The sequence below is a fragment of the Pelophylax lessonae genome, assembly GCF_965119305.1.
Source record: "Pelophylax lessonae genome assembly, chromosome: 1".
Taxonomy (NCBI): domain Eukaryota; kingdom Metazoa; phylum Chordata; class Amphibia; order Anura; family Ranidae; genus Pelophylax; species Pelophylax lessonae.
The window spans coordinates 756,653,712-756,678,953 of record NC_138768.1 but is presented as its reverse complement, the minus strand read 5'-3'; the positions used below and the strand labels follow the sequence as shown (position 1 = coordinate 756,678,953).

The 25,242-nt window shown below is 44.6% G+C and overlaps 1 protein-coding gene across 2 annotated transcripts in view; it reads left to right on the top strand.

The window, feature by feature from the left end:
• KLHL5 (kelch like family member 5) overlaps positions 1 to 23,361 on the top strand; it is a 184,711-nt gene extending 161,350 nt beyond the window's left edge. For both annotated transcript variants that reach the window (XM_082245321.1, XM_082245320.1), the window contains exons 7-11: positions 396 to 620; positions 6,685 to 6,847; positions 14,184 to 14,396; positions 19,706 to 19,877; positions 22,796 to 23,361. In XM_082245321.1, coding sequence (XP_082101447.1) covers positions 396 to 620; positions 6,685 to 6,847; positions 14,184 to 14,396; positions 19,706 to 19,877; positions 22,796 to 22,852 — 830 coding nt within the window. In that variant the 3' untranslated portion in view covers positions 22,853 to 23,361. The remainder of the gene's footprint in view (positions 1 to 395; positions 621 to 6,684; positions 6,848 to 14,183; positions 14,397 to 19,705; positions 19,878 to 22,795) is intronic.
• The last annotated feature ends 1,881 nt before the right edge of the window (positions 23,362 to 25,242 follow it).

Below are 25,242 nucleotides of genomic sequence, written 5' to 3'. Positions count from 1 at the left end.
ATTACTTTACATTTTTCAACAGTAAAACAAATATTATTGTGCAACATAGAATATCGTTTAACTTGTTTATATTAAGGACCCCCCAGTGCCTCAAAAAAAGTTTAGCAAATCATTCATCTGGAACACAGATTCAGCTGAAATCAAATCAATATGTACTTTAGGTGTAGTATTCAGCTGCAGAAATCCTGGGGAAGCTGACCAGTAGTCCATAAGCTGGATAGCTGGGGTCCAGGGTAAATAAGTGACAGTTGAACATGACAAAACACAATAAGATATATCCTGCTCTTTGAGTTTATTTAAATGCAGAATGTTAATATTTGACTTTACTTTTAATGGATTTGTACCAGATGTTTACTGATTGCAAATAAATAGATCTGCTTAATAAACTGTTTTAGGAGCTACAAGCATTGAAAAGTATGATCTACGTACCAACACCTGGACCCCTGTAGCTAACATGAATGGACGAAGGCTCCAGTTTGGAGTAGCTGTGTTGGATGACAAACTGTATGTTGTTGGAGGACGAGATGGGCTGAAAACACTCAACACTGTGGAGTGTTATAACCCCAAAACAAAAACATGGAGTGTCATGCCACCTATGTCCACACATCGGCATGGCCTCGGTAAGTTAGCATACCCAATGCCACTCAACTGATCAGCTAAATGTAAATCTATCAAAAAGTCTTAAACTTTTTTTTACTTTTTTAAATGTAACTTGCAATTTGTATATTATATTTACGAAGACAGCCATATTTCCTCATTGTATAAAGTGCATCCGAGAAAGTATTCACAGCCCTTCACTTTTTCCACATTTGTTGTGTTACAGCCTTATTCCAAAGTGAATTAAATTCATTATTTTCCTAAAAATTCTACAAACAATACCCCATTATGACAACATAAAAAAAAAGTTTGTTTGGAATGTTTGCAGATTTATTACAAATAACTCAAAAAATCTCATACATAAGTGTTCACAGCCTTTGCTCAATACTTTGTTGAAGCACCTTTGGCACCAATTACAGCCTCAAGTCTCTGAGTATGATTCTACAAGCTTGGCATAACTATTTTTGGGCAGTTTCTCCCATTCTTTGCAGGACCTCTCAAGCTCCATCAGCTTGGATGGGGAGCATTAGTGCACAGCCATTTCCAAATCTCTCCAGAGATGTTCCATCAGGTTCAAGTCTGGGCTCTGGCTGGGCCACTCAAGGACATTAACGGAGATGTCCTGCAGCCACTCCTTTGTTATCTTGACTGTGTGCTTAAGGTCGTTGTCCTGTTGGAAGATGCACCTTCGCCCCAGTCTGAGGTCCAGGGCGCTTTGGAGCAGGTTTTCATCAAGGATGTCTCTGTACATTGCTGCTTTCATCTTTCCCTCGATCCGAACTAGTCTCCCAGTTCCTGCTACCAAAAACATCCCCACAGCACTTCACTGTAGAGGGATAGTATTGGCCAGGTGATGAGCGGTGCCTAGTTTCCTCCAGACATGTTTCCATTCAGGCCAAAGAGTTCAATCTTTGTTTCATCAGACCAGAGAATTTTGTTTCTTATTTTATTTATTTATTTCAGGTTCTTATAGCGCTGTCAATTTACGCAGCGCTTTACATATACATTGTACATTCACATCAGTCCCTGCCCTCAAGGAACTTACAATCTAAGGTCCCTAACTCACATACATACACATTGGGCTAGGTGAAAGTGCTAACCACTACACCACTGTGCCGCCCAATGGTTCTTATGGTCTGAGAATCCTTCAGGTGCCTTTTGGCAAACTCCAGGTGGGTTGTCGTGTCTTTTACTGATAAGTGACTTCCATCCGGCCACTCTACCATACATGCCTGATTGGTAAAGTGTTGCATAGATGGTTGTTCTTCTGGAAGGTTTTTCTCTCTCCACAGAGAAAAACTGGAGCTCTGTCAGAGTGACCAGCGGGTTCTTTGTCACCTCCCTGACTAAGGCCCTTCTCTCCTGATTGCTCAGTTTGGCCGGGTGGCCCGCTCTACGAAGAGTACTGGGGGTTCCAAACTTTTCCCATTTACAGATGATGATGGAGGCCACTGTGCTCTCTGGGACCTTCATTGCTGCAGAAATTTTTCTGTACCCTTCCCCAGATCTGTGCCTCGATACAATTCTGTCTCAGAGGTCTGCAGACAATTCCTTGGACTTCATGGCTTGGTTTGTGCTCTTACATGCACTGTTAACTGTGGGACCTTGTATAGACATGTGTGGGCCTTTCCAAATCATGTCAAATCAACTGAATTTACCACAGGTGGACTCAAAGTTGTAGAAACCCCTCAAGGATGATCAGTGGAAACAGAATGCACCGGAGCTCAGTTTTGAGTGTCATGGCAAAGGCTGGGAATACTTATGTACAGGTCCTTCTCAAAAAAATAGCATATTGTGATAAAGTTCATTATTTTCTGTAATGTACTGATAAACATTAGACTTTCATATATTTTAGATTCATTACACACAACTGAAGTAGTGCAAGCCTTTTATTGTTTTAATATTGATGATTTTGGCATACAGCTCATGAAAAACCAAAATTCCTATCTCAAAAAATTAGCATATTTCATCCGACCAATAAAAAAAAAAAGTGTTTTTAATACAAAAAAAGTCAACCTTCAAATAATTATGTTCAGTTATGCACTCAATACTTGGTCGGGAATCCTTTTGCAGAAATAACTGCTTCAATGCGGCGTGGCATGGAGGCAATCAGCCTGTGGCACTGCTGAGGTGTTATGGAGGCCCAGGATGCTTCGATAGCGGCCTTGAGCTCATCCAGAGTGTTGGGTCTTGCGTCTCTCAACATTCTCTTCACAACATCCCACAGATTATCTATGGGGTTCAGGTCAGGAGAGTTGGCAGGCCAATTGAGCACAGTAATACCATGGTCCGTAAACCATTTACCAGTGGTTTTGGCACTGTGAGCAGGTGCCAGGTCGTGCTGAAAAATGAAATCTTCATCTCCATAAAGCTTTTCAGCAGATGGAAGCATGAAGTGCTCCAAAATCTCCTGATATCTAGCTGCATTGACCCTGCCCTTGATAAAACACAGTGGACCAACACCAGCAGCTGACATGTCACCCCAGACCATCACTGACTGTGGGTACTTGACACTGGACTTCAGGCATTTTGGCATTTCCCTCTCCCCAGTCTTCCTCCAGACTCTGGCACCTTGATTTTCGAATGACATGCAAAATTTTCTTTCATCCGAAAAAAGTACTTTGCACCACTGAACAACAGTCCAGTGCTGCTTCTCTGTAGCCCAGGTCAGGCGCTTCTGCCGCTGTTTCTGGTTCAAAAGTGGCTTGACCTGGGGAATGCGGCACCTGTAGCCCATTTCCTGCACACGCCTGTACACGGTGGCTCTAGATGTTTCTACTCCAGACTCAGTCCACTGCTTCCGCAGGTTCCCCAAGGTCTGGAATCGGTCCTTCTCCACAATCTTCCTCAGGGTCCGGTCACCTCTTCTCGTTGTGCAACGTTTTCTGCCACACTTTTTCCTTCCCACAGACTTCCCACTGAGGTGCCTTGATACAGCACTCTGGGAACAGCCTATTCGTTCAGAAATTTCTTTCTGTGTCTTACCCTCTTGCTTGAGGGTGTCAATGATGGCCTTCTGGACAGCAGTCAGGTTGGCAGTCTTACCCATGATTGCGGTTTTGAGTAATGAACCAGGCTGTGAGATTTTAAAAGCCTCAGGAATCTTTTGCAGGTGTTTAGAGTTAATTAGTTGATTCAGATGATTAGGTTAATAGCTCGTTTAGAGAACCTTTTCATGATATGCTCATTTTTTGAGATAGGAATTTTGGTTTTTCATGAGCTGTATGCCAAAATCATCAATATTAAAACAATAAAAGGCTTGCACTACTTCAGTTGTGTGTAATGAATCTAAAATATATGAAAGTCTAATGTTTATCAGTACATTACAGAAAATAATGAACTTTATCACAATATACTAATTTTTTGAGAAGGACCTGTACATGGGATTTTTATTATTTCTAAAAAACTTGCATAAATTCCAAACAAACTTCATTTACATGGTCATTATGGGGTATTGTTTGTAGAATTTTGAGAAAAATAATGAATTTATTAAGTTTTGGAAGAAGGCTGTAACATAACAAAATGTGGAAAAAGTGAAGCGCTGTGAATACTTTCCGGATGCACTGTATGCCTACAAATACCTTCGCTTAATATGGATTATGTTGCATTCTATGTCAGAGTTATCGAAGTCTGCAAATTTTAAATATCTGTGTCCTTAAGGCTCTGTTTAAATTTGTGTTTTGCAATAGCATGTGGTAAACCACACCTTTAACATGTCTTACAGCAATGCATGGTAACACACTGTATACAGTTCTGTTGCATCCATTTTGAATAGCACCTTAAAGCTGAATTTCACCCTTACCTTTTCTTTCTGGTATTGGCAGACTGTGCCCTCAATTGTTCACACTTCTGCCTCTTTCCTGCATGCATTCATGTCTGTATTACTGGTTGAAGAAGCAGAAGAAATCACCCTCCGTACCTTCAAATTCCCTCTCCCAATGACTTCAACCACAAGAAGTCCTGTGCTGTGCTAAGTTCTGGATGACGGCCTGCCCCTCACACCCAATGTCTGTCTCAATCTGACAATCTTATCCATTTTGCTGCTTGTGTAGGCAGACCTAATTAGCAAGAACATGCCCATTGAATAGGTGTGCTCCTAGGAAAAAAAGGTTGTTGTGATGTGCAGGAACTACAGGGAGTTTGATTGCATCATCATTGATACGCAAAGGTCAGTTTTGAAAGAGAAGAGCGGTTTAAGCTGTACTCATTTACTGATTCATGATCAGAATGGAAAGACCGGTTAAGGGAATGGGTTTGTGCCATTTATCACAAGACTTCGTCTATAATGCACCTACAAAGCACATCACAACTCATGTCCTTTTTGGCAAACCGCAGTGCACAGATGAGGTCTGTTAAAACTTACACTGTGGTATGTGGATTGCCCATTCAGTATAAATGTGCCTACTTACTGCAACGCACATCTATGCGTAAAATACCACACTACAACCGATAGATACAGCATTTAACTCATGTGCATTAATATAGCACAACTGCCCATGCCCAACAGGTATTCCAAGGCAGCAGAGCCATAGACTTACACAGCTGATATAAAGCTACAGGAGTATTTCCAAACCAAAGGGGGCACTTCTGTTTTTCAGGAGAAATTTAGGGTGCTTCATAGGCACAGTTAACCATTCCAGTTTAGAAATTCTTCACTTTGAGTTTACCTCCACTTAAAGGAGCAGTTCTATCCATTCAGCCACCTGGTTGCCTCCTCCAGTGCTTTAACAAATACCAACACTTTGTTGCCAGCAATTTGTCCTGATATACAAAACCATGGAAATGGGTCCGTGTTAGAAGACCCGTTACTGCGGACAGGTTACTGAAGGGTTATCACCTGTAGGCTCGGGGACTGTGGTTTAATGCTGCTTCTGTGTGTTGGCTGATCACGGAAAGGGTAATGCTCATACACTGCAGAATGGTCACTGATGGGTTAATGCTCATAATCGAAGGTGCTTTTACCGCCCCCCCCCCCCCCAACCGCTACCCCCGCAAAGCTGCAGAGGCAGCACCTGGGGGTACTGTTGCAGGAATTGGAGCCCCTGACATTTTTGGTGGACAAAGTGCCCACTGTACACTACTCACACAAGTGTATTTGGCTGCTGTGCAAGCACCTTTTTAACCTCATGGAATGCATCCGGTTGCGGCTTGCTAGTGCAGGATTTAGGGGTTAAAGCAGACAGAGAAGAGATAGCACAATGCCTTTTCACAACCTGTCAAATGCTCTATGAAGAGCAATCTAAACAGGGGTTACATTTTTAAGCAGCCTTTAACATGCATTAATGCAACTACACCATTATTGAGCATTTTGGATGTGTTGCATAGACATTTAAGTCACCTCAGTAAAAGCTTCTAATACCCAAAATTTTTTTGTGGGGCTCTTTCACACAGGTGCTCAGCTCCACCAAGACTCTTACATGGGTTTGGAGTCTTGGTTGAGCTAAGCAGATGAACCAACCCTGACTGGATATACTTTTGGTGGTTTGGAGTTATCCCTCATAAGGAGATTAACCATGCTCATTTGACCATACTACATGATGGTCCACAGGATACTGTAAGAAGCTTGAGCACTTGGTGTCACCTGGTGCTGGAAGCACTGTGAATTGGGAATGTTGGGGACACTAGGGGAACAAGTGAATCGCGGATGATCTGTTCCTTTTGAACTTTTGTTGTGCACATATCGTATTTAGCCCTTGTATATGGGCTTTTATGGACTTTATTTTCAAATATTTGGTGATATTTTTCACTCATGTTTTTTTTTACTTAAGTTTGATATCGCTGTATCTGTGTTTTCACAATACTGATTTTGATTCATTTTTAGCGCTGCTTTATACATTTATTATACTTTTGCGTTTGGTGTCACAGATTGCTTAAGCTGCTGCTTGCTTGTATTATATGTGTTTTAGCATAAATATTCTACACGACTTTCTGATTTATCTCTTTAATGATGCAGTATTAGTCTACATTTTCTGCTCATTAAAAGTAAGAGTTGTATTACCCATGCCATAGCCCCTGCTAAAAGGAGCAAAGACATAATTTCTTCAGTAATAACTATAAGATGTTTAATTTAAGTCTGTGTATTAATAGGTGTGGCAGTTTTAGAAGGTCCCATGTATGCTGTTGGTGGTCATGATGGCTGGAGTTATTTGAACACAGTGGAGAGATGGGATCCTCAGGCCAGGCAGTGGAATTTTGTAGCTAGTATGTCTACACCGAGAAGCACGGTTGGTGTAGCTGTCCTTGGTGGAAAGTAAGTAAAATGAGTGCCATGTTCTTTTGTTGTTGGCAATATTGTGGTTCAACTGTTTTCTCTGGTGAGAAAATAAAGTAAAAAAAAAAAAAATTTCACTTTCGTTCGGACACAGCTCCCGATATTCATAACCATTGGGTTATACTGCTCCCTACAGGAGTAGGACACTAGGCAAAAAAAAACATTCTGGCTTCACCCATGGGCATTCCCAGATGGAACATTTTTTTTCTCCTGTTTTTTTCCTGTGAGATCTGCAATCGACTGCCGGACTGGGCGACAAGCTGGATAATCTAAATCCAGTGGTCACCCCAGTCTGGCCAGCGAGCGCGCGCAGGCTTCAGCTCTGCGCTAGGTCCACCGCGACATAGCCCCACTGGACAGGGGGCTGGCCTGCAAATTAAACGCCTCGCGAGGTCGAATGCGACCGGGTCTCGGCCCTAGTCGCAGCGTTCCTCCTGGCTGACAGCTCCCCCATTTCGATGGAGAGGGGTTCTGTCTGGAGCAGTGCCCGCCTGGTTCTTGGTATGGTGAGTAGCTGTCTCCCCCTGGAGGGTTTTGGCGTGAACGTGGAACAGTCGGACCCCCGGGTTCTCCTTCTTCCCGCAGGCACCCCCTCCTTGCCAAGTCCCTCATCCTGCCCCACTTTCCTGGGATGGGGCAGGGCGCTAACTGGAGGCCGGGGGTGTGCGCCGCCGGCAATCGATCAATTGTGTAGAGGGGGGGTTTACCTGGTGGGGGCTCCTGCCAGGGCACCTTATCCTGCCTGGATTTGTCCTTGAGACCTGGTCTCCCTCCTGGGTCCCTGTAAGCCTCGTGAGGCTGCCATTTTGTTGTAGCCTATATGTTTCTTTACACGGCGGCCATGTTTGTGTAGTCCGGTGGCCATTTTTTTTTGTTTTCCATTGGAAATGGCGGCGGCCATGACAATGGAGCCCTGTGGGTGGTGATTACGGCCGTGGGAGCCCCTCATCCTCTGGTGCTGACTCCTGGATCATTTTACTTCCTGATTGCCGCACATGTAGTGCAGATTCTCCTGGTGGCTGCAGGTGCCTGTTTCTGTGGATGGTGAGTGTGGTGGATTCCTCTCCCTCTCTGCTGAGGACTGCGTGGTGCTTTGTGCCTGGCAACCGGGTGGAGCTGCCAGCGCGGTGGGGATTGTCTCTTAGCAGTGTTTTACACTTTGTGGTGTCCCCCCTGGTGACTTATGGAGTCAATGAAGCACATTTCCCTACCTGATCCCCTCTCTGAGGCTGCGACCCTCCAGGTCCCAACTATCCATCCATGCACTGACGGCGGTTCTGGAGACCCTTGTGTCCCGTGTGGAGGTGGCTTGTGGACGACAGGGCTAGCAAAAAGCACCCCCCGCCTTCCCCTGCCTCATCTGTCTCATCAGATCCTGAATCTGATTTGGCCGCTGTGGACGTGGGTCACCCTGCTGGGCCTGCAACCACGCCCCTGGAATCCTCTGATAGTAAGGATGATTCCTCCATGTCTGCGACCGTGCACGAAAAGGCGCTGGTCAATGCGCTGATTGTATCTGTGTGAGAGACCCTGAAGATGGAGGATGCAGCTGAAGCTGCGACGGAGGCGCAGGTGCCCTTTGGCACTCTCAAGCCGTCCTAAGCGGCAAAGGTGTTAAATTTCCCTGCCTATATTGACAGAATTGTCACAAAAGAATGGGGACCACCTTAGCGTCCCTGTGGGGTCCCTAAGCTCTTTACTAGGCGTTACCCCTCTGAGAAGTCCCCCCTTAAGAAGTGGACTGTGCCACTGGTGGTGGACCCGCCTCCGGATTCCAGATTAAACAGGACCACCATGATTTCGATTGAAGAGTCCCCGAACTTTAAGGATCCGGCTGACGGGAAGGCAGAGGCTGTGGCCCTCCCTATGTACACTCTGGCTGGTTCAGCAATGAGGCCAGTATCCATCATTAACCTAGTGTCGCAGGCTTTGACCGAGTGGGCTAAGCTCCTACACCATGACTTGGAGGGTGAACAGCCCCCCCTCCCCCCTGTCTTTGCTGAGCTAGCGGACCAGCTGGTCCAGGGGCTGCAGTATGTCTGTGATGCCTCTTTAGATGCTGCTCCCCTGTTGACTCGCCTTTCTGTTTTGGCAGTGGTCCTTTGATGTGTTTTTCGGGTTAAGTGCTGGTCTGCGGATCAGACTTCAAAAAAGGCCTTGATTGATCATCATCCTTTTCAAGGAGATCGCCTGTTTGGAGCTACCCTGGATGACATCATTAAAGGTCTCACAGGGGGAAGAATACTTTTCTTCCGCAGGCTACTAAGAGCAAGGAACTTCGTCGTAGATGTGGGCCTTCCTTCTCAGCTCATAAGATTTTTCATCCCTTAGGGCCGACTGACAAGGGCTCGAAGCCTTTCAGGGCCTCTTCTGGAGGATCCAAACGAACCTAGTCTGGCAAGCCAAGATCGGCTTCTCCATACCCGGGCACAAGGCTCCTTAAGCATGAAGGTGCACCCTCACCTGTATCTGGGGTGGAGGGATATCTTCGCTGGTTTCCGGACCTGTGGACTTCCCCGGGTGCAAGACAAGTGGGTCTACAAAGTCCTTCAGTCCGGCTACAAGATTGAATTTCGCTCTTGTCCCCCGGCAAGGTTTTTTCCTTCCAACTTGCGCCTTTCCCCAGACCGCTTACAGGGCTTGTTTGGGGCGGTACAAGACCTGGTCCTGCAAGGGATGATTGTCCCGGTTCCAACCTTGGAACGTTTTTAGGGTTTTTACTCAAACCTGTTCACAGTTCCCAGGAAGGAAGGCAGAGTGCATCCAATCCTGGACCTCAAAGCGCTAAACTGTGCGGGTACAGAAGTTCAGAATAGAGTCTATTCAAACAGTGGTAGTCTCCCTGTGTCAGGGGGATTTCCTCTTCTCTATATCAAGGATGCCTACCTTAACATTCCAATATGTGCTAGTCACCAGCGTTTCTCCGCATTGCTGTGGGAGAGGAGCATTATCAGTTTGTGGAGTTACCCTTTGGTCTCGCATCTGCTCCTCGGGTCTTTAAAAAAGTGTTAGCCCCGGTGCTGGGCTACTTGGATGATCTCCTTCTGCGAGCGGGGTCTCCCTCTGCTCTGGTGGAGTACCTGGAGATCACAATACTAATTCTGCGGAGTTCGGCTGGATATTGAATTTTCAGAAGTCATCTCTGGTTCCGTCCACAAAGCTGGACTATCTGGGCCTGACAATGGACTCGGCCTTAGCCAGAGTGCTCCTTCCTCTTGACAAACTCCAGAAATTGCAGGCTGCAATTCACCTTCTGCTGTCCAACAAATGGTCATTCCTCCGGACTTTCATGCGGGTGCTGGGCCTGATACCTTCGAGGCGGTTCCGTTTGCACAGTTCCAAACGAGGTCCCTGCAAATGGAAATTCTGATCAAATGGGACAAGACTCTGCAGTCTCTGGATAATCTGATCCAGCTGAGTCAGGGAACGAAGGAGTCCCTGATATGGTGGCTTTGTTCTCTGACGTTTCGGCTGGAAAATTCCTTCCTCCCCTGTCTGGCTGGGAAGGCGTCCTCGGCAAGCATTGTGCTCAGGGGATCTGGATACTGGAAGAGTTCAGACTCCCGATCAATGTCTTGGAACTCAGAGCGATCAGACTGTGTCTGGATCATTGGATGGATCATCTTCAGGGTTATCCAGTGGGCATTCAATCGAACAATGCTCAACCGAAAGGTGCAGAGGTTTGTGGCTCGGTCAAGGGATCCTCTGGCCGACGCCACAGACGTGTTGGTTACCTGTGTGGTCAGTATCATCTGATTTACACTTTCCCTCCTCTCAAGCTTCTGCCAAGAATTTACGCAGGATCAAACCAGAAGGGATTCCAGTCATCATAGTGGCTCCGGACTGGCCCCATGCGGCTGCTCGCCGACGTTCCTTGGCAGCTTCCTCTCAGGGAGGATCTTCTGTCCCAAGGACCGATCATCTATCCTGCTTTAGTCACTGGCTTTGATGGCTCGGCTGTTGAACACCAGGTGCCAGAGGATAGAGGTTTATTGGAGTCGTGATTCCTATAGTGTTGAAAGCTAGGAAATCAACCTCTAGAAAGATCTACCATCGTACGTAGTAGATGTACATTGCATGGTGTGAGTCTCTTGGGGTTCTTCCTCGCTCCTTTGCGGTGGCCCGTATCTTAAACTTCCTTCAACGGGGGGGTTGAAGAGAAATTGGCCTTGAGTACCATCAAGGGCCAGGTGTCGGCTTTGTCAGTCTTCTTCCAACGACCTTGGCCAAACTCTCCCTGGTGAGTACCTTTCTTCAGGGTGTCTGACATTTTGGTTTCTCCAATGCGGGCTCCATTGCCGCCTTGGGATCTTAATTTTGTGCTTTCAGCTCTACAGAAGCCTCCCTTTGAAAATATTTGGGAGATTCCACTGCTTACGCTGTCCCAGAAGGTGGCTTTTTTAGTAGTTATCACCTCTGTGCGCAGGGTGTCGGGACTTGCGTGTTATCTTACCTTACCTGATGAATCACAGGGATAATGTGGTTCCTCGCCCCTTTCCGTCGTTCCTTCAAACGGTTGTCTTTGATTTTCATTTAAATGAAGACATAGCGTTGTCTTCCCTGTGTCCGAGGCCTAAACATCCAAAGGAAATTGCCTTGCATGCCTTGGATGTGGTCCGGGCAATTAGGGTATACCTGGCAGCTGCAGTGTCTTTCAGGAAGTCATACTTTGTGCTCACGGATGGACCTCAAAAAGGGTTGTCCGCTTCCTCCACTACCATTTCCAGATGGATCAAACAGACAGTGGTTCAGGCCTGTTCCATCAGAGGTCCAGTTCCTCCTTTCCATGTCAAGACGCACTCTACTAGGGCTCTTAGTGCCTCCTGGGCGCTCCGTCATCAGGCGTCAGTGACACACTTTCATAAAGTTTTATCAAGTGGATGTGTTGGCATCTGCGAATGCTTCTTTTGGCCGCAAGGTTTTGCAGGCTGCTGTTTAAGAGGACCTGATCCTCTTTGAGAGTGTTGTTTTTTTCAGGCGAGCTCCAGTTGTTTGGTTGAGCTCCTGTTGCCTGGTTGAGCTCCTGTTGCCTGGTTGGCTAATGTTTAGCCTTGGGAATTTCTTTTGTTCCCACCCCCTCATGTTTAACACTGCTTTGGGACGTCCCAATAGTTATGAACATCAGGAGCTGTGTTCCTCAAGAGGGAGAGGGAGTATACCCCCTATGACTGCCCATGGGTGTAGCCAGAATTATTTCCTGCCTAGTGTCCCACTCCTGTAGAGGGCAGTATAACCCAATGGTTATGAATATCAGGAGCTGTGTCTGTCAGTGAACATCAGAGAAATAGATTTTACTGCATACTTTCAGGTAACTGGACATTAGCAAGCTTTTGAAGCCTTACTTTTTTTGCTATTGCCTGTAGGTGGTGGACCTCTTCTCCTTCCCAGAGAAACCAGCTTCACTACTTTTTTTTTTTTTCCTTAAGAATTCCTCAATTAGCCCTCATTGTTTACAGAAAGTACAGTATATCCGGATTGGTTCAACCTCGGTAAAGCCTTGGGAGCCTTACCTGGACCCAACACTGTGGGGATCTTTATGCACTGGATTCTGTGTGGGGGCTCACTTCGACACTTGGTGCAAGTCACTGAGTTAGCCGCAGGGTGCTATACAGGTCCAGGGCCATGGTCCATCACAATAGATCCCAGTCCCTAAAGACCCCTTTCAGGTATGCCCACTGTCAGACAAAGTTTTTAACTTTTATACATTCCAGTGTTGTGAACTGGTAATATCAGGGTCTGGTCACCCTTGTATAATTGACCATTACTGTGTAAAACAGGGTTATGTTTGTAATATATTTTACGATGTAAACTTTTCAAACTCTGCACTAAAATTCGTACACTCAGAGCTCAGTCTTAGGTGGATGACCAGCTGTTAAATCATGCCACTAGTAGCCCACTTTAATGCCAATTCAGCCTAGAGCCCTTCTAAGGTCCTCAGGCTGCTCCTGCCACCCTTTTGCCACAAGGATTCATTGCTGAATGGTCTGCACCTGGGTTACCATGTACGCCTACTGGATATGCTTACCCTATCTCTCTCACAATACTCTATGGGTACCCCACAGGGGAATACACTTGTAGCTATGGCGGAGATCAGGAGAAAGGGAGTCAACATCAGTTAAGCATTCGCTCTGCCAAAGGCCCACACAATGACTCTTGCACCAAAGCAGGAACTGGTTTTAACAGAGACTTAAACATCTGATTTTAGCTCTATTTCAGGTACACAACAAGCATCCTTTTTGACAAAAACAGAGTTTTCTGCATCTATGTAACAATTTCTCAGACAGATTATGGCCCTAAATTGGTTGTAAAGGCTGAAGGTTTCTTTCTCTGCACGAAGGTAAATAAAGTATTCTGCCCCCCCCCCCCCTCCATACTCCTCAAGAGCCCCCTCTCAATTCAGCGAGGTGCACAAGAGCCTCGGCTGTCCAAGGTCTCTCTCTCCTCATTGGCACCCACTGCTGTCAATCATAGCCAGGGAGCCAATGATGGGAGAGCGGTGGGGTGGGGCCAAGCTGCAGCTCTGTTTGTTTCTTATGGATACATAGAGCAGGGCTCGGGAGCAAGTGTTAAAACCGCACTGTAACAAATATCCATTGTACCAGCACAGTTTTAAAACTGCATGGGAGACTCAAGTGGTTGAATTGATTTCTTCAAAATCAAATCATTAAGAAAGATTAGTTTGTTGCTGGTGATAATTGGTTCCTGGCCATAGGGAAGCCTACATTCTCTCTCAGATTAGTTCCTAGCTTCTGTAAAACCCTTTCCTCCATTATTCCTAATTACTGCTGGGAAGGAATGCCATTTCTAGCAAGGAAAAGGTTCACTGCATTTAAATTAAGACCTAACTCAAGGCAAAAGGTATTTTGGTCTAGATGTAGTAGGGTGTTATTGGAACCTCTGCCCCCTATCTGTTGGGCAGATTCCCCATTACTTACGCTTGGGACAGCAAGTGATGGGAAATCTTTCCAACAGGGACTTGGACAAAAAACACAATATTCTCAATTGGGTCACAGAGAGAAATTAAAACTTGGCAGGAGTTGTAGCACTTCCCCACACTATCCAAAGCAGCAAAACAAATTTTGGCTGAATTTAGATTTTAAGGCAGGTGGTAGTTACAGCCCTTTATGTGAGAGAATTCCAGCATCTGACCACCCTTACAGTGAAGAATTGTACTGGCAATGAAAAAAAAAGTCTAACAGATGTGAATTTATGTACACATTTCTCTTCATATTGAAAAACATAAAATGTTGGGCCATCTGCCCGCAAGTGGGATCCACTGAATAAACTGGCACATTTTGGTTTGATTGTCTTCCAGGCTTTATGCGGTGGGTGGTCGAGATGGAAGTTCTTGCCTCAAGTCTGTAGAATGCTTTGATCCTCACACCAATAAGTGGACCCTGTGTGCGCAGATGTCCAAGAGGAGGGGTGGAGTTGGGGTCACAACATGGAATGGTTTCCTTTATGCGATTGGAGGACATGACGCTCCAGCTTCTAATTTAACATCTCGACTTTCAGACTGTGTAGAAAGGTTAATATTTAATTTACGCTGCTAAAGAAATAAGTTGCCAAAGCTGATAGCTAGAAATTTTCTTTTTAATGAAATCAATGTGATGTCAGACTCTCTGGAATTTTAAGCACTAGGCATTTATAAATTAATACAAGATTTGCTGAAGTACTGCTCTGCAATTACTGTAGGGTTTAGCAGGTGGGGAAAAATGTGGTTTATTGAAATATGTTCTATGGTCTATTACTTTTGGTAAATAAATGTGTTAATACAAACTATATATATTTCTGATATCCGATTATGTTGAGAATTGTATTTCTTGTAAATTTAAAGGCTCTGTATTTAAAATCATTCACAGTTTTCTCTAACACTTCTGGCAGGGCAGTAGTGGAATGTCTGTGACCTCTCTATACAGAATCTTCGGTGACTTAGCACTGTGTGCAACCACTGCTAAGCTCCAAATAAATCCAAATAAATCTTAAAAATAAAAAACAAAAGAAATCACATGTACATACGTATTTACAGCCTTTTTCATTAAAACTCAAAACTGAGCTAAGATGCATCCTGTTTCCACTGATCATCCTTGGGTTTTTTCTACAATTTGCTTGAAGTCCACCTGTGGTAAATTGTTGATTGGACATGATTTGGAAAGGCACACACACAAGGTACCACAGTTAACAGTGCATGTCAGAGCACAAACCAAGCCATTATATCCAAGGAATTGTCTGTAGATCTCCCAGACAGGATTGTATCGAGGCACAGATCTGGGGAAGGGTACAGAAAAATGTCTGCAGCATTGACGGTCCTAATGATTACAGTGGCCTCCATCATTTATAAATAGAAGAATTTTGGAACCACCAGGACTCATCCTAGAGCGATCGGGGGAGAAGGGCCTTAGTCAGGAAGGTGACCAAGAACCCGATATTCACTCTGACAGACCCCCGGCATTTCTCTGTGGAGAGAGGAGAACCTTCCAGAAGAGCAACCATCTCTGCAACACTCCACACTAATCAGGCCTGTATGGTAGAGTGGCCAGGCGGAAGCCACTCCTCAGTAAAATGCACATGACAGCCCATCTAGAGTTGGCCAAAAGGCACCTGAAGGACTCTGACCATGAGAAACAAAATTCTCTGGTCTGATAAAACAAAGATTGGACTCTTTGGCCTGAATGGCAAGCGTCCTGTCTGGAGGAAACCCGGCACTGCTCATCACCTGGCCGATACCATCCCTACAGTGAAGTATGGTGGTGGGAGCATCATGCTGGGGGGATTTTTTTCAGCAGCAGGAACTGGGAAGCTACTCAGGATTGAGGGAAAGCTAAATGCAGCAATGTACAGAGACATCCTTGATGACAACCTGCTCCAGAGTGCTCAGGACCTCACTCTGGCGAAGGTTCATCTTCCAACAGGACAATGGCCCTAAGCACACAGCCAAGATAATAAAGAAGTGGCTATGGGACAACTCTGTGAATGGCCTTGAGTGGCCCAGCTAGAGCCTAGACTATAACCTTAATGAACTAGGAGAAGAATAAAATTCTGCTCACCCAGGGCACAAAAATAATCAAACAGAAAAAGATAAAAATATTGTCACTAGGTACATAAATGCACTCTCAACTAAAATGAGGGACAATATATATCGGATAGCTGCCACTATCCAGGAATCCAGGAAATAGCAGTCCAATCGACAACCAATTGTAGTATGTCTGAACTCCTGAGGGTAATAAGGATGAAGGACCTCCACCTCACCACGGTGTACACCCCGAAGGAAATGCACTTACCAGAAGTGGCTGAACCACAGGCTCATAATGATAAGACCCTGCCAAGTCCTCCTCAACCCGAGTTTTCTCCAACTAGCAAGCAGGCTGGTATCACCACTCACAAGGTGTACATGTGAAAATAAAGCGTCATAGGCACATAGCGTAACCCCGTTTTCACTTTATTTAAAACTTCAACATCACACCAAACTCTTTAAGAATTACACTCACATGTTAAGACTTGATCAAAAGCATAATCAACATGGGTAATAGCTGTTACCGTGCAGTCGTTCTCCCAGCACCGATCATGTAACACCGCCGGGTACCGAGGCGGGGAACTTCCGGGTGCGGCGTCTGACGTGTACCGGTAAACATAGAAACCGCGTGCTCACGCCCTAATGCATTTCGTCACTGCGGACTTCTACCGAGGGCCTTCTACTTTGGCCCTCGGTAGAAGTCCGCAGTGACGAAATGCATTAGGGCGTGAGCATGCGGTTTCTATGGTTACCGGTACACGTCAGACGCCGCACCCGGAAGTTCCCCGCCTCGGTACCCGGCGGTGTTACATGATCGGTGCTGGGAGAACGACTGCACGGTAACAGCTATTACCCATGTTGATTATGCTTTTGATCAAGTCTTAACATGTGAGTGTAATTCTTAAAGAGTTTGGTGTGATGTTGAAGTTTTAAATAAAGTGAAAACGGGGTTACGCTATGTGCCTATGACGCTTTATTTTCACATGTACACCTTGTGAGTGGTGATACCAGCCTGCTTGCTAGTTGGAGAAAACTCGGGTTGAGGAGGACTTGGCAGGGTCTTATCATTATGAGCCTGTGGTTCAGCCACTTCTGGTAAGTGCATTTCCTTCGGGGTGTACACTGTGGTGAGGTGGAGGTCCTTCATCCTTATTACCCTCAGGAGTTCAGACATACTACAATTGGTTGTCGATTGGACTGCTATTTCCTGGATTACCCTTACACTTTTGGTGTTGGACTTTTTGGTCTATCTACTTATATACACAGTATATGGTGAACCTAGACTATAACCTGATTGAATATCTCTGGAGAGATCTTAAAGAGGAAGTAAAGTCCCAAAAAAGAAAACGAGAGAAAAAAAGCCCTGTAAAGAGAGAGGCATAATGAGCTAGTATGCATCGCATACTAGCTCATTATGAAGTACTTGCCTTAAACGAAGCCCCCGCCGTGCCGTCCGCTCAGCGACAGGACGGCCGACATGTCCGGCCCTCCTGCTTCCAGGTTCGCATCCTCCGGCCATCTGATTGGCCGGAGGCGCGATTACATCACTCCCGCGCGCAGCCGGGAGCCGCTGTTCACGGCACTGAGCTCTGAAGGAACGGCACGGGTGGCCGTTCCTTCAGAGCGCATGCGCCGATGACGTCATCGGCAGTATGCACTCTAAATATCTCCTAAACGGTGCAAGTTTGGGAGATATTTATAGCACCTATAGGTAAGCCTTAATATAGGCTTACCTATAGGTAAAAGTTTGTGAGGTGGGTTTACAATCTCTTTAAGTGGCTGTGCACGGACGCTCCCCATCCAACCTGATGGAGCTTGAGAGGTCCTGCAAAGCAGAATGGGAGAAACTCCCTAAAAATAGTTGTGCCAAGCTTGTAGCATCATACTCAAAAAGACTTTAATCTGGCTGTAATCTGTGCCAAAGGTGCTTCAATGAAGTATTGAGCAAAGGCTGTGGATACTTTGTACATGTGATTTTTTTTTTTCTGTTTTTTATTTTTAATAAATCTTCAAAGATTTCAAACAAAACTTCTTTCACGTTGTCATTATGGGGTGGTGTTTGCCAAATTTTGAGGGAAATAATGATTTTATTCCATTTTGAAATAAGGTTGTAACATAATAAAATGTGGAAAAAGTTAAGGGCTGTGAATACTTTCCGGATGCAATGTAATAGGCAGAACACTTTTTCCTGAATCTTTCCCCTAGCCCAGTGTCTAACACTACTCTTCAGCCAGACAGCTTGGTAGGAGCCAATTCTTGAGTAGAAGCTGAAGCCAGTGTAGCATTAATTAACATAGGGGTGTTATTTCCAGGAAGAAACACTAGTCCACACACATTACATGGAACATTCTAGATGGCTGAAGTTTGACCGCCCCTATGGGGATGTCTACATAGCTTTAAAAGCCTGCATGAATAAATTCAAACTTTATAGCTACAGTATCCTTTTTCAAAAATATCTACCTTTTAGAGCCGGTTCACACTACCGCGATCAGAAAGTCGCTTCATAAGGGGCGACTTGTTAGCGCTACTTTAGCGCGACTTCACCGCGACTTGTGAATTATTTTAAGCGACTTATATGATAGACGACTTTGTACGACTTTGTATTTGGCCAGTCAGTTTTTTTTTTTTTAATTTTTTACTCATTTCCTCATTGCCCACCAGTGCCATGTATCAGTGTCCACCAGTGCCACTGCCCACCAGTGCAACGTATCAGTATCCACCAGTGCTACTGCCTACCAGTGCCACGTATCTGTGTCCACCAGTGCCACTGCCCACCAGTGCAACGTATCAGTATCCACCAGTGCCACGTATGTGTCCACGTATCAGTATCCACCAGTGCCATGTATGTGTCCACGTATCAGTATCCACCAGTGCCACTGCCCACCAGTGCCACGAATCAGTCTCCACCAGTGCAACTTACACAGACCAGGCAGAGATAATGGTATATAGGAACTGTAGGCATGGCTGCAATGTGGGAATGCCTGGCTAATTTTCCTTCTTCTTCCTGGAAAGTCGGATCACAGTCGCTTGACATAAGATAAGGATCCGACTTGGAGGCGACTCCCATTGAAGTCTATTGGCACAAGTCGGATACAAGTCGCCTCAAAGTAGTACAGGACCCTTTTCTGAAGTCGGAGCGACTTCAGTAGTGCATATTAAGACGGCTCTCATTGATTTACATTGCATTTGTTATGACAAGCGACTTGGGGCAACTTGAGGGCACACAAGTCGCCTGACAAGTCGCGGCAGTGTGAATGGAGTCTTATCCTTAAGGCCCCTTTCACACATACGGTCCGTTCAGTTCAGTCACGTCAAAATGTATCAGTTTTCCATCCGTTTTTCATTCTTTTTTCGTCAGTTGTCCGTTTTTTTCGTCAGTTGTTATCCGTTTTTTATCCGTTATCCGTTTTTCATCCGTTGTCATCCGTTTTTAGTCCGATCCGTTTTTTTGACGGATGAAAGATAGGGCATTCATCCGTTCAAAAAAAAAACGGACATTGACGGAAGCGTATGAAAACGGATGTTAACGGATGATCATCCGTTGTCTTCCGTTTTTACATAGAGATACATTGATGTCCGTTTTTCATCCGTCAACGGATGGATGAAAAACGGACAAACGGACAGCATGTGTGAAAGGGGCCTAAAAGAAAAGCAGTCATTGAGCTCCAGGCAAGTGATTTTGCCTAGGCTGAGATGGTGCCATTAGTCTGCTGAAGGCAAGAGGAAAAAATTTCTAAAGCTACAGTACAGGCCTCATGTAAATATATTAAACGGGGCTACATCTTTTGTGTTGATATGAGTACTATTTATGATTTCTTTTATAGATATGACCCCAAAACAGACATGTGGACATCAGTGGCCTCCATGAGCATTAGCAGGGATGCAGTAGGTGTCTGCCTGTTGGGTGACAAGCTTTATGCGGTCGGTGGATACGATGGACAGAGTTACCTTAATAATGTGGAAGCATATGATCCACAGTCAAATGAATGGAGCCAGGTCAGTAGCTCTAGCGGCAACATTTGTTGACAATTCTTTTTATTCTTCATGATTTCACTAACATTTTCAAATAGGAAAGATTTTCATTTTTCAATGAATCTGTTATACCTCCCCTATGTTTAGGCTGGCAATATACTAGTGGATTTGTTGGCTTTTGTTTTTAGAACGTTTGTTCCATTTTTTAATCATTAGTGGGGTTAAATCAATGTTCATTGTTGCTGTGACAAGAAAATTTGAACGAGGAGAATGGATCGAATTTCTAACAGGGAATGTGGTTTTCATTCTGGAGAATCCATTCACTCCATAAAAAATTTGCTTTTAACATTCGATTTTGAAGTGCTTTTGAATGACATTCAGTCATCCAATGTACTCATGAGAATTGTTTGTACGAAAATCTACTAGTATAGGGCCATTATTAGTCCCTTAAAGTGGTTCTAAAGCCTTAAAGGGTTTGTTACCCCAAAACTTCATATTCCTGATATGTGCCTGCTGTACTATGTACTTGTATGAGAAAGTCTCCTGTTCTCTTTGTATTGCTTCCTTAATGTGAAATCCCTGGTGTTCCTGCCAGTCCTTCGGCTTTCCAATAAAAACTAACCACACTAAGTTGGGAGAGCACACCGTGGTCCGTTCTCTAGCTATGCAGGGAACTCCAATGATCAGACTTGTTCTGACATGCCCCCGCTGCACAGCCATTCACTGTAAAGATCAGTGTACTACTGCTTCCCCTCCCCCTAGCTCATATGCAGCTGAGATCAGAGGGAATGTGATCACTTATAAAAAAAAATATATGAATAAAAATGTTCCCTTTTTATATCTGTACAAAAATGTTTTGCCTAGCATTTTTTATTTTAAATGCAATGGGTTGCTTTACATGGTGATGGTTTACAATCATTTTAAGGCTTTTCACCTTCATGCATTCTATTGCATGAAGGTGAAAAACCTTCTGTGCTGCAGTTCCCCCAGCCCACCCTTTTTCTTACCGGAGTCTGATCCGATCCAACGATGTGCATGAGACCAGCGAGTCTCCCTTCTTATTTGGCTCCTGCTGCTGTCAGTCTAATACTGTGATGTGGGACCAACCTACCCACTCTGTGTCTATAGACGCAGACCGGGCGGCTCAGGAGGGAACATGCACAGGTTCCCCCATGGAAAGCATCTGTTGAAGAGAAGGGGCCTGGAGCATCTGCAGGGGACCCCAAAAGAAGAGGATCGTAACCATTGCACAGAGCAGGTAAGTATAGATATGTTTTAATGAAAAAATAAAAAAGTAAGGTTTAATAATACTTTAACAACAGCAAGACAGTTGAATATGCTAGCATGATCTAACCACCAAAAGATCAACCAAGCATGCGTGTTTTTGGCTTGGAAGAGCAGAATACCAATTTATCTTGGGGAGGCGCAAAGGACTCAAAGAAAAATACATGTGGTCGATCAATTTTGTTTCAAAAATAAATATTTAGTGGAAACTCTTAATCAGGATTTTCACCTAAAGGAAAATCCGCTCCTGGAAACAGCTGTCAGTTAAAACAATATATTATTTCCCTTCCTTGCCTTTCTGAACTCAGAAGCAACCATCAAAATCTTTGAGCAGTTTAAGATCAGCAGATAATCTGCTCATCAGATAATCGTTTAAGTTTATCCTAAGCATTAAAAGTACTGGCTGAAACACAGCCCGGGTGCACCCTCTGTTGTGTCCTTACAGAATTGCTCCCTATTTGTGTATTGCGAAGGGCGATTTGTATATACAGGTATAACAGTAGTATTCCCTAAAAGAGAAGTACTTTTTTTTGTCATTCTTAACTTCTGGGTCACAGCAGTGTACTTAAAGTGATTCTAAAGTCCTTTTTTTTTTTTTTTTTTTAATAGTTTTTTAAAATAAAACCAAACATGTTATACTTACTGCTCTGTGCAGTGGTTTTACACAGAGCACCCCCGATTTCTCCTCTTCTCAGGTCCCTCGCCGGTGCTTATGGCTCCTCCTTCCTGTTGAGTGCCCCCACAGCAAGCAGCTTGCTATGGGGGGAGCCGAGTCGCAGCTGTGTGTCCATTCAGACATGGAGCAGCGGCCCGAGCCACACCCTCTTTCTCTTCTCATTGGCTGACTTTGACAGCAGAGGGAGGCAATGATGCCACGCTGCTGTCTTAGCCAATTAAGAGGGGAGTCCTGGGCAGCCGAGGCACTCCTACAAGATCGCTGGATCTAGATGGACCTCAGTTAAGCATTAGGGGGATGAGGGAGGCTGCTGCACACAAAAGGCTTTTTATCTTAATGCATAAGGATAAAAAAAAACACACCTGCCTTGACTATCACTTTAACTCGTACTCTCTTGTGACCCAAAATCAGCCAACAGTGGCTGCCAGCTGATGTCACAGAGCTGATCTAGGCTGTGGAAGGATCCCGACCATAATGTGCAGATCCACCCAGATGCCTGATCAGCAGCTGGCTCAGCCTCTCAGCGTGATGCCACCTATCCCCTCCTCAGCCCCCCCCCCCTTTTTTTTTTTTAATCACATTCCCTCTGTTCTCACCTGCCTAGGAGCTGGTGGGAGGAGAAGCAACCGCACACTGAGCTTCCCAATGCGAGGCTGTGCAGAGGGGACGTGTCAGGTCTGATCATTGGAGGAGAGCTTAGCTAGAGAACAGACCATGGTGTGTTCTGCTTAGTGTGGTCAGTTTTTAATAGAAAAGCAGAAGGGGACTGGCAGAGCACCAGGGAAGCAATACAAAGAGAACAAGATATTTTTTCATACAAGTACATGGTACAGCAGGAACATATCAGGAATATGAAATGCTGGGGTGGAAAACACTTTAAGCCAGGCCCTAAGAAATTACATTTTCATGGTTATTTTAGTTTGAATGTGACATAATTGAACCTACAGTATATATTTAGTTTTTCTCTTTTTTTGTATTGTAGGTTGCCCCATTGTGCCTTGGAAGAGCCGGAGCATGTTTGGTCACAGTAAAACTATAGCCTGCAAGTTTTATATATCATCTGCACAAACCTTCCCAAAGAGCCGATTATCCATGGCATATTTATTGACACAATACTTTTTTTGTGAATGTTTTAAATAAAATACTACTATTTATCACATTGTATCTAAATGCACACTTTATAGATGTTGATCATTTATCTAAGAAAAGAGTATTTAACATATTATATTGGACCAACCTAAAACAAACTTGTAGAATAGAGAGATTTTATTTAAATTTGTTACTGGATGATTTGCAGGGCAAAACCGGTAACCGTTTACAATCATCAGAGAATGTTTCAGTATTAGCTGTTGTCTCCCTGTAATCTCATACAAAGCTGTCACTAGGTATCTGCATGTCACTGCAATAAGGGTTCCTTGAATTTGGCGAGAGTCCAGAATTTGGGTGGAAAATTGTTGTACCTTCAGTTATATTTGGCACAGTATGTGCAGAAGAGAAACACAATGCAGTTTTAAAAGAAACATTTGTATGGCGAAAGTATTATAGGAAAATAATAATTATTAATTAATAATAATTAACCGAGAACAAAAGAGGGGGGGGGGAGCTAGCTATGGTTTTGTTTATTCAGTAGCAGTGTGACCTGGTTTTGTTGTGTTTAACTAAATTTATTTTTTTTGTGTGTAATATAAATATATATATATATATATTATAATATACACAAAAACATGCACATGTTGATGTTTGTTGCATCATTTTAATTATCTCAAAGACTCCTGGGTATAATGTAAACAAAAACATTAACCTCTCATACAGATTAAGTTTTGTTGAGCCCCGGTTCACACTTATATGAGTGCGGGGTTCGCATGTAATATCGGAGCGCACTGCTCCTTCATTACATGCGATCGGCTGTGCGGTGCGAGTTTAGCCATACACTTTGTATGGCTAAATTCGCACCGCACCCGCAGCAAACACGCACAGAACCCTTTTTTGCAGCCGCATCAGGATCGGATCGCACAGCTGTTCACACTTGTGCGATCCGATCCTGTGCGAACTGCAAGATCGCACTGCGATATGGGATCAAACTGGGGGTGTCGTTAAGATTACATTGACACCCCCCGCGTATCGCATATGGCAGTGTGAACTGCCGGGGTGCGTTTGCGATGCGGGAACAGGCTGCGGATTCGCAGCCTTCCCGCATCGCATAAATGTGAACCGGACCTAAAGGTGAAGTTTGGCTTAAAAACAATTCTCTACAGCTTTAGTGTCATTACTTCTCAGTGATAAAGCATGCAGGCAGCTCAATCTTCTATGCAGGAATTCCAGTCCTGTATGTCTGAATTTCCAGCGCTACGATGTTTAAAAGCTTTGGGTTTTCGGCCAGAAATGCAGCGACAATAGTATGACGGGGATCCACCCTCTTCCTCATTCTTCTTTGAGAAAAAGTATTTCCTTATGTACACTGCATGGAAGACAATCTGAGAATGGGGGAGTCAGATGAATGACCTGATTCTTTCACCTATGCAGGGTTTGTGTTAGTGCAGTGTAAATTAAGAAAGCACTTTTCTCAGTAGAGAAAGAGGCAGGTCTCCCTTGGGGTCCATCTTCACTGCATTTCTATCCCAAGATCCGAAGCTATTAACTATCACTCTTGCTAGACATTCAGAGAGGAAGAATACAGGCATGCCTGCAAAGAAAATTTGTACAGGATCCAGCTGTGCCCCCATGACACTTCATTACTGATGCGAAATGCCATCAAAACCTGTAGAGTACTTTAGCTAGCTAGCTTTTGTATGCATAATTAGGAGAATATGATTAAAAAGTTCTATGAAACACAAGTATGTACAGTATACTGTGTGTGTGTGTGTGTGTGTATACACACACAATGCTCAAAAAAAATTAAAGGAACACATTTAATCAGAATATAGTATCAAGTCAAACTCCTGGGATATTAATCTGGTCAGTTAAGTAGCAGAGGGTGTTATCAGTTTCAGCTGCTTTGTTGTTAATGAAATTACAATCAGGGGCACTAGATGGGCAACAAAGAGACGACCCCCCAAAACAGAGGGCTTTTACAGGTGGAGGCCACTGAACTGTTTTTCCCTACTCACCTTTTCTGACTGTTTTTCACTGGTTTTGCATTTGGCTAGGGTCAGTGTCACTACTGGTAGCATGAGGCAATATGTGGACCCTATAGAGCAGTGGTCCTCAACCCTGGCCTACAGGGCCCACTAACAGGCCAGATTTTCAAGATAACTGAAATACATCCTAGGTGATATCATTTGCTGCTCAGTGATTGCAGTACTCTAGTCTGCATCTCCCCAAGGTAATACCTAAAATCTGGCCTGTTAGTGGGCCCTGTAGGCCAGGGTTGAGGACCACTGCTATAGTTACTCTAGGAGAGCTGGACAGGGCCGTAGAAGATCCCTTACC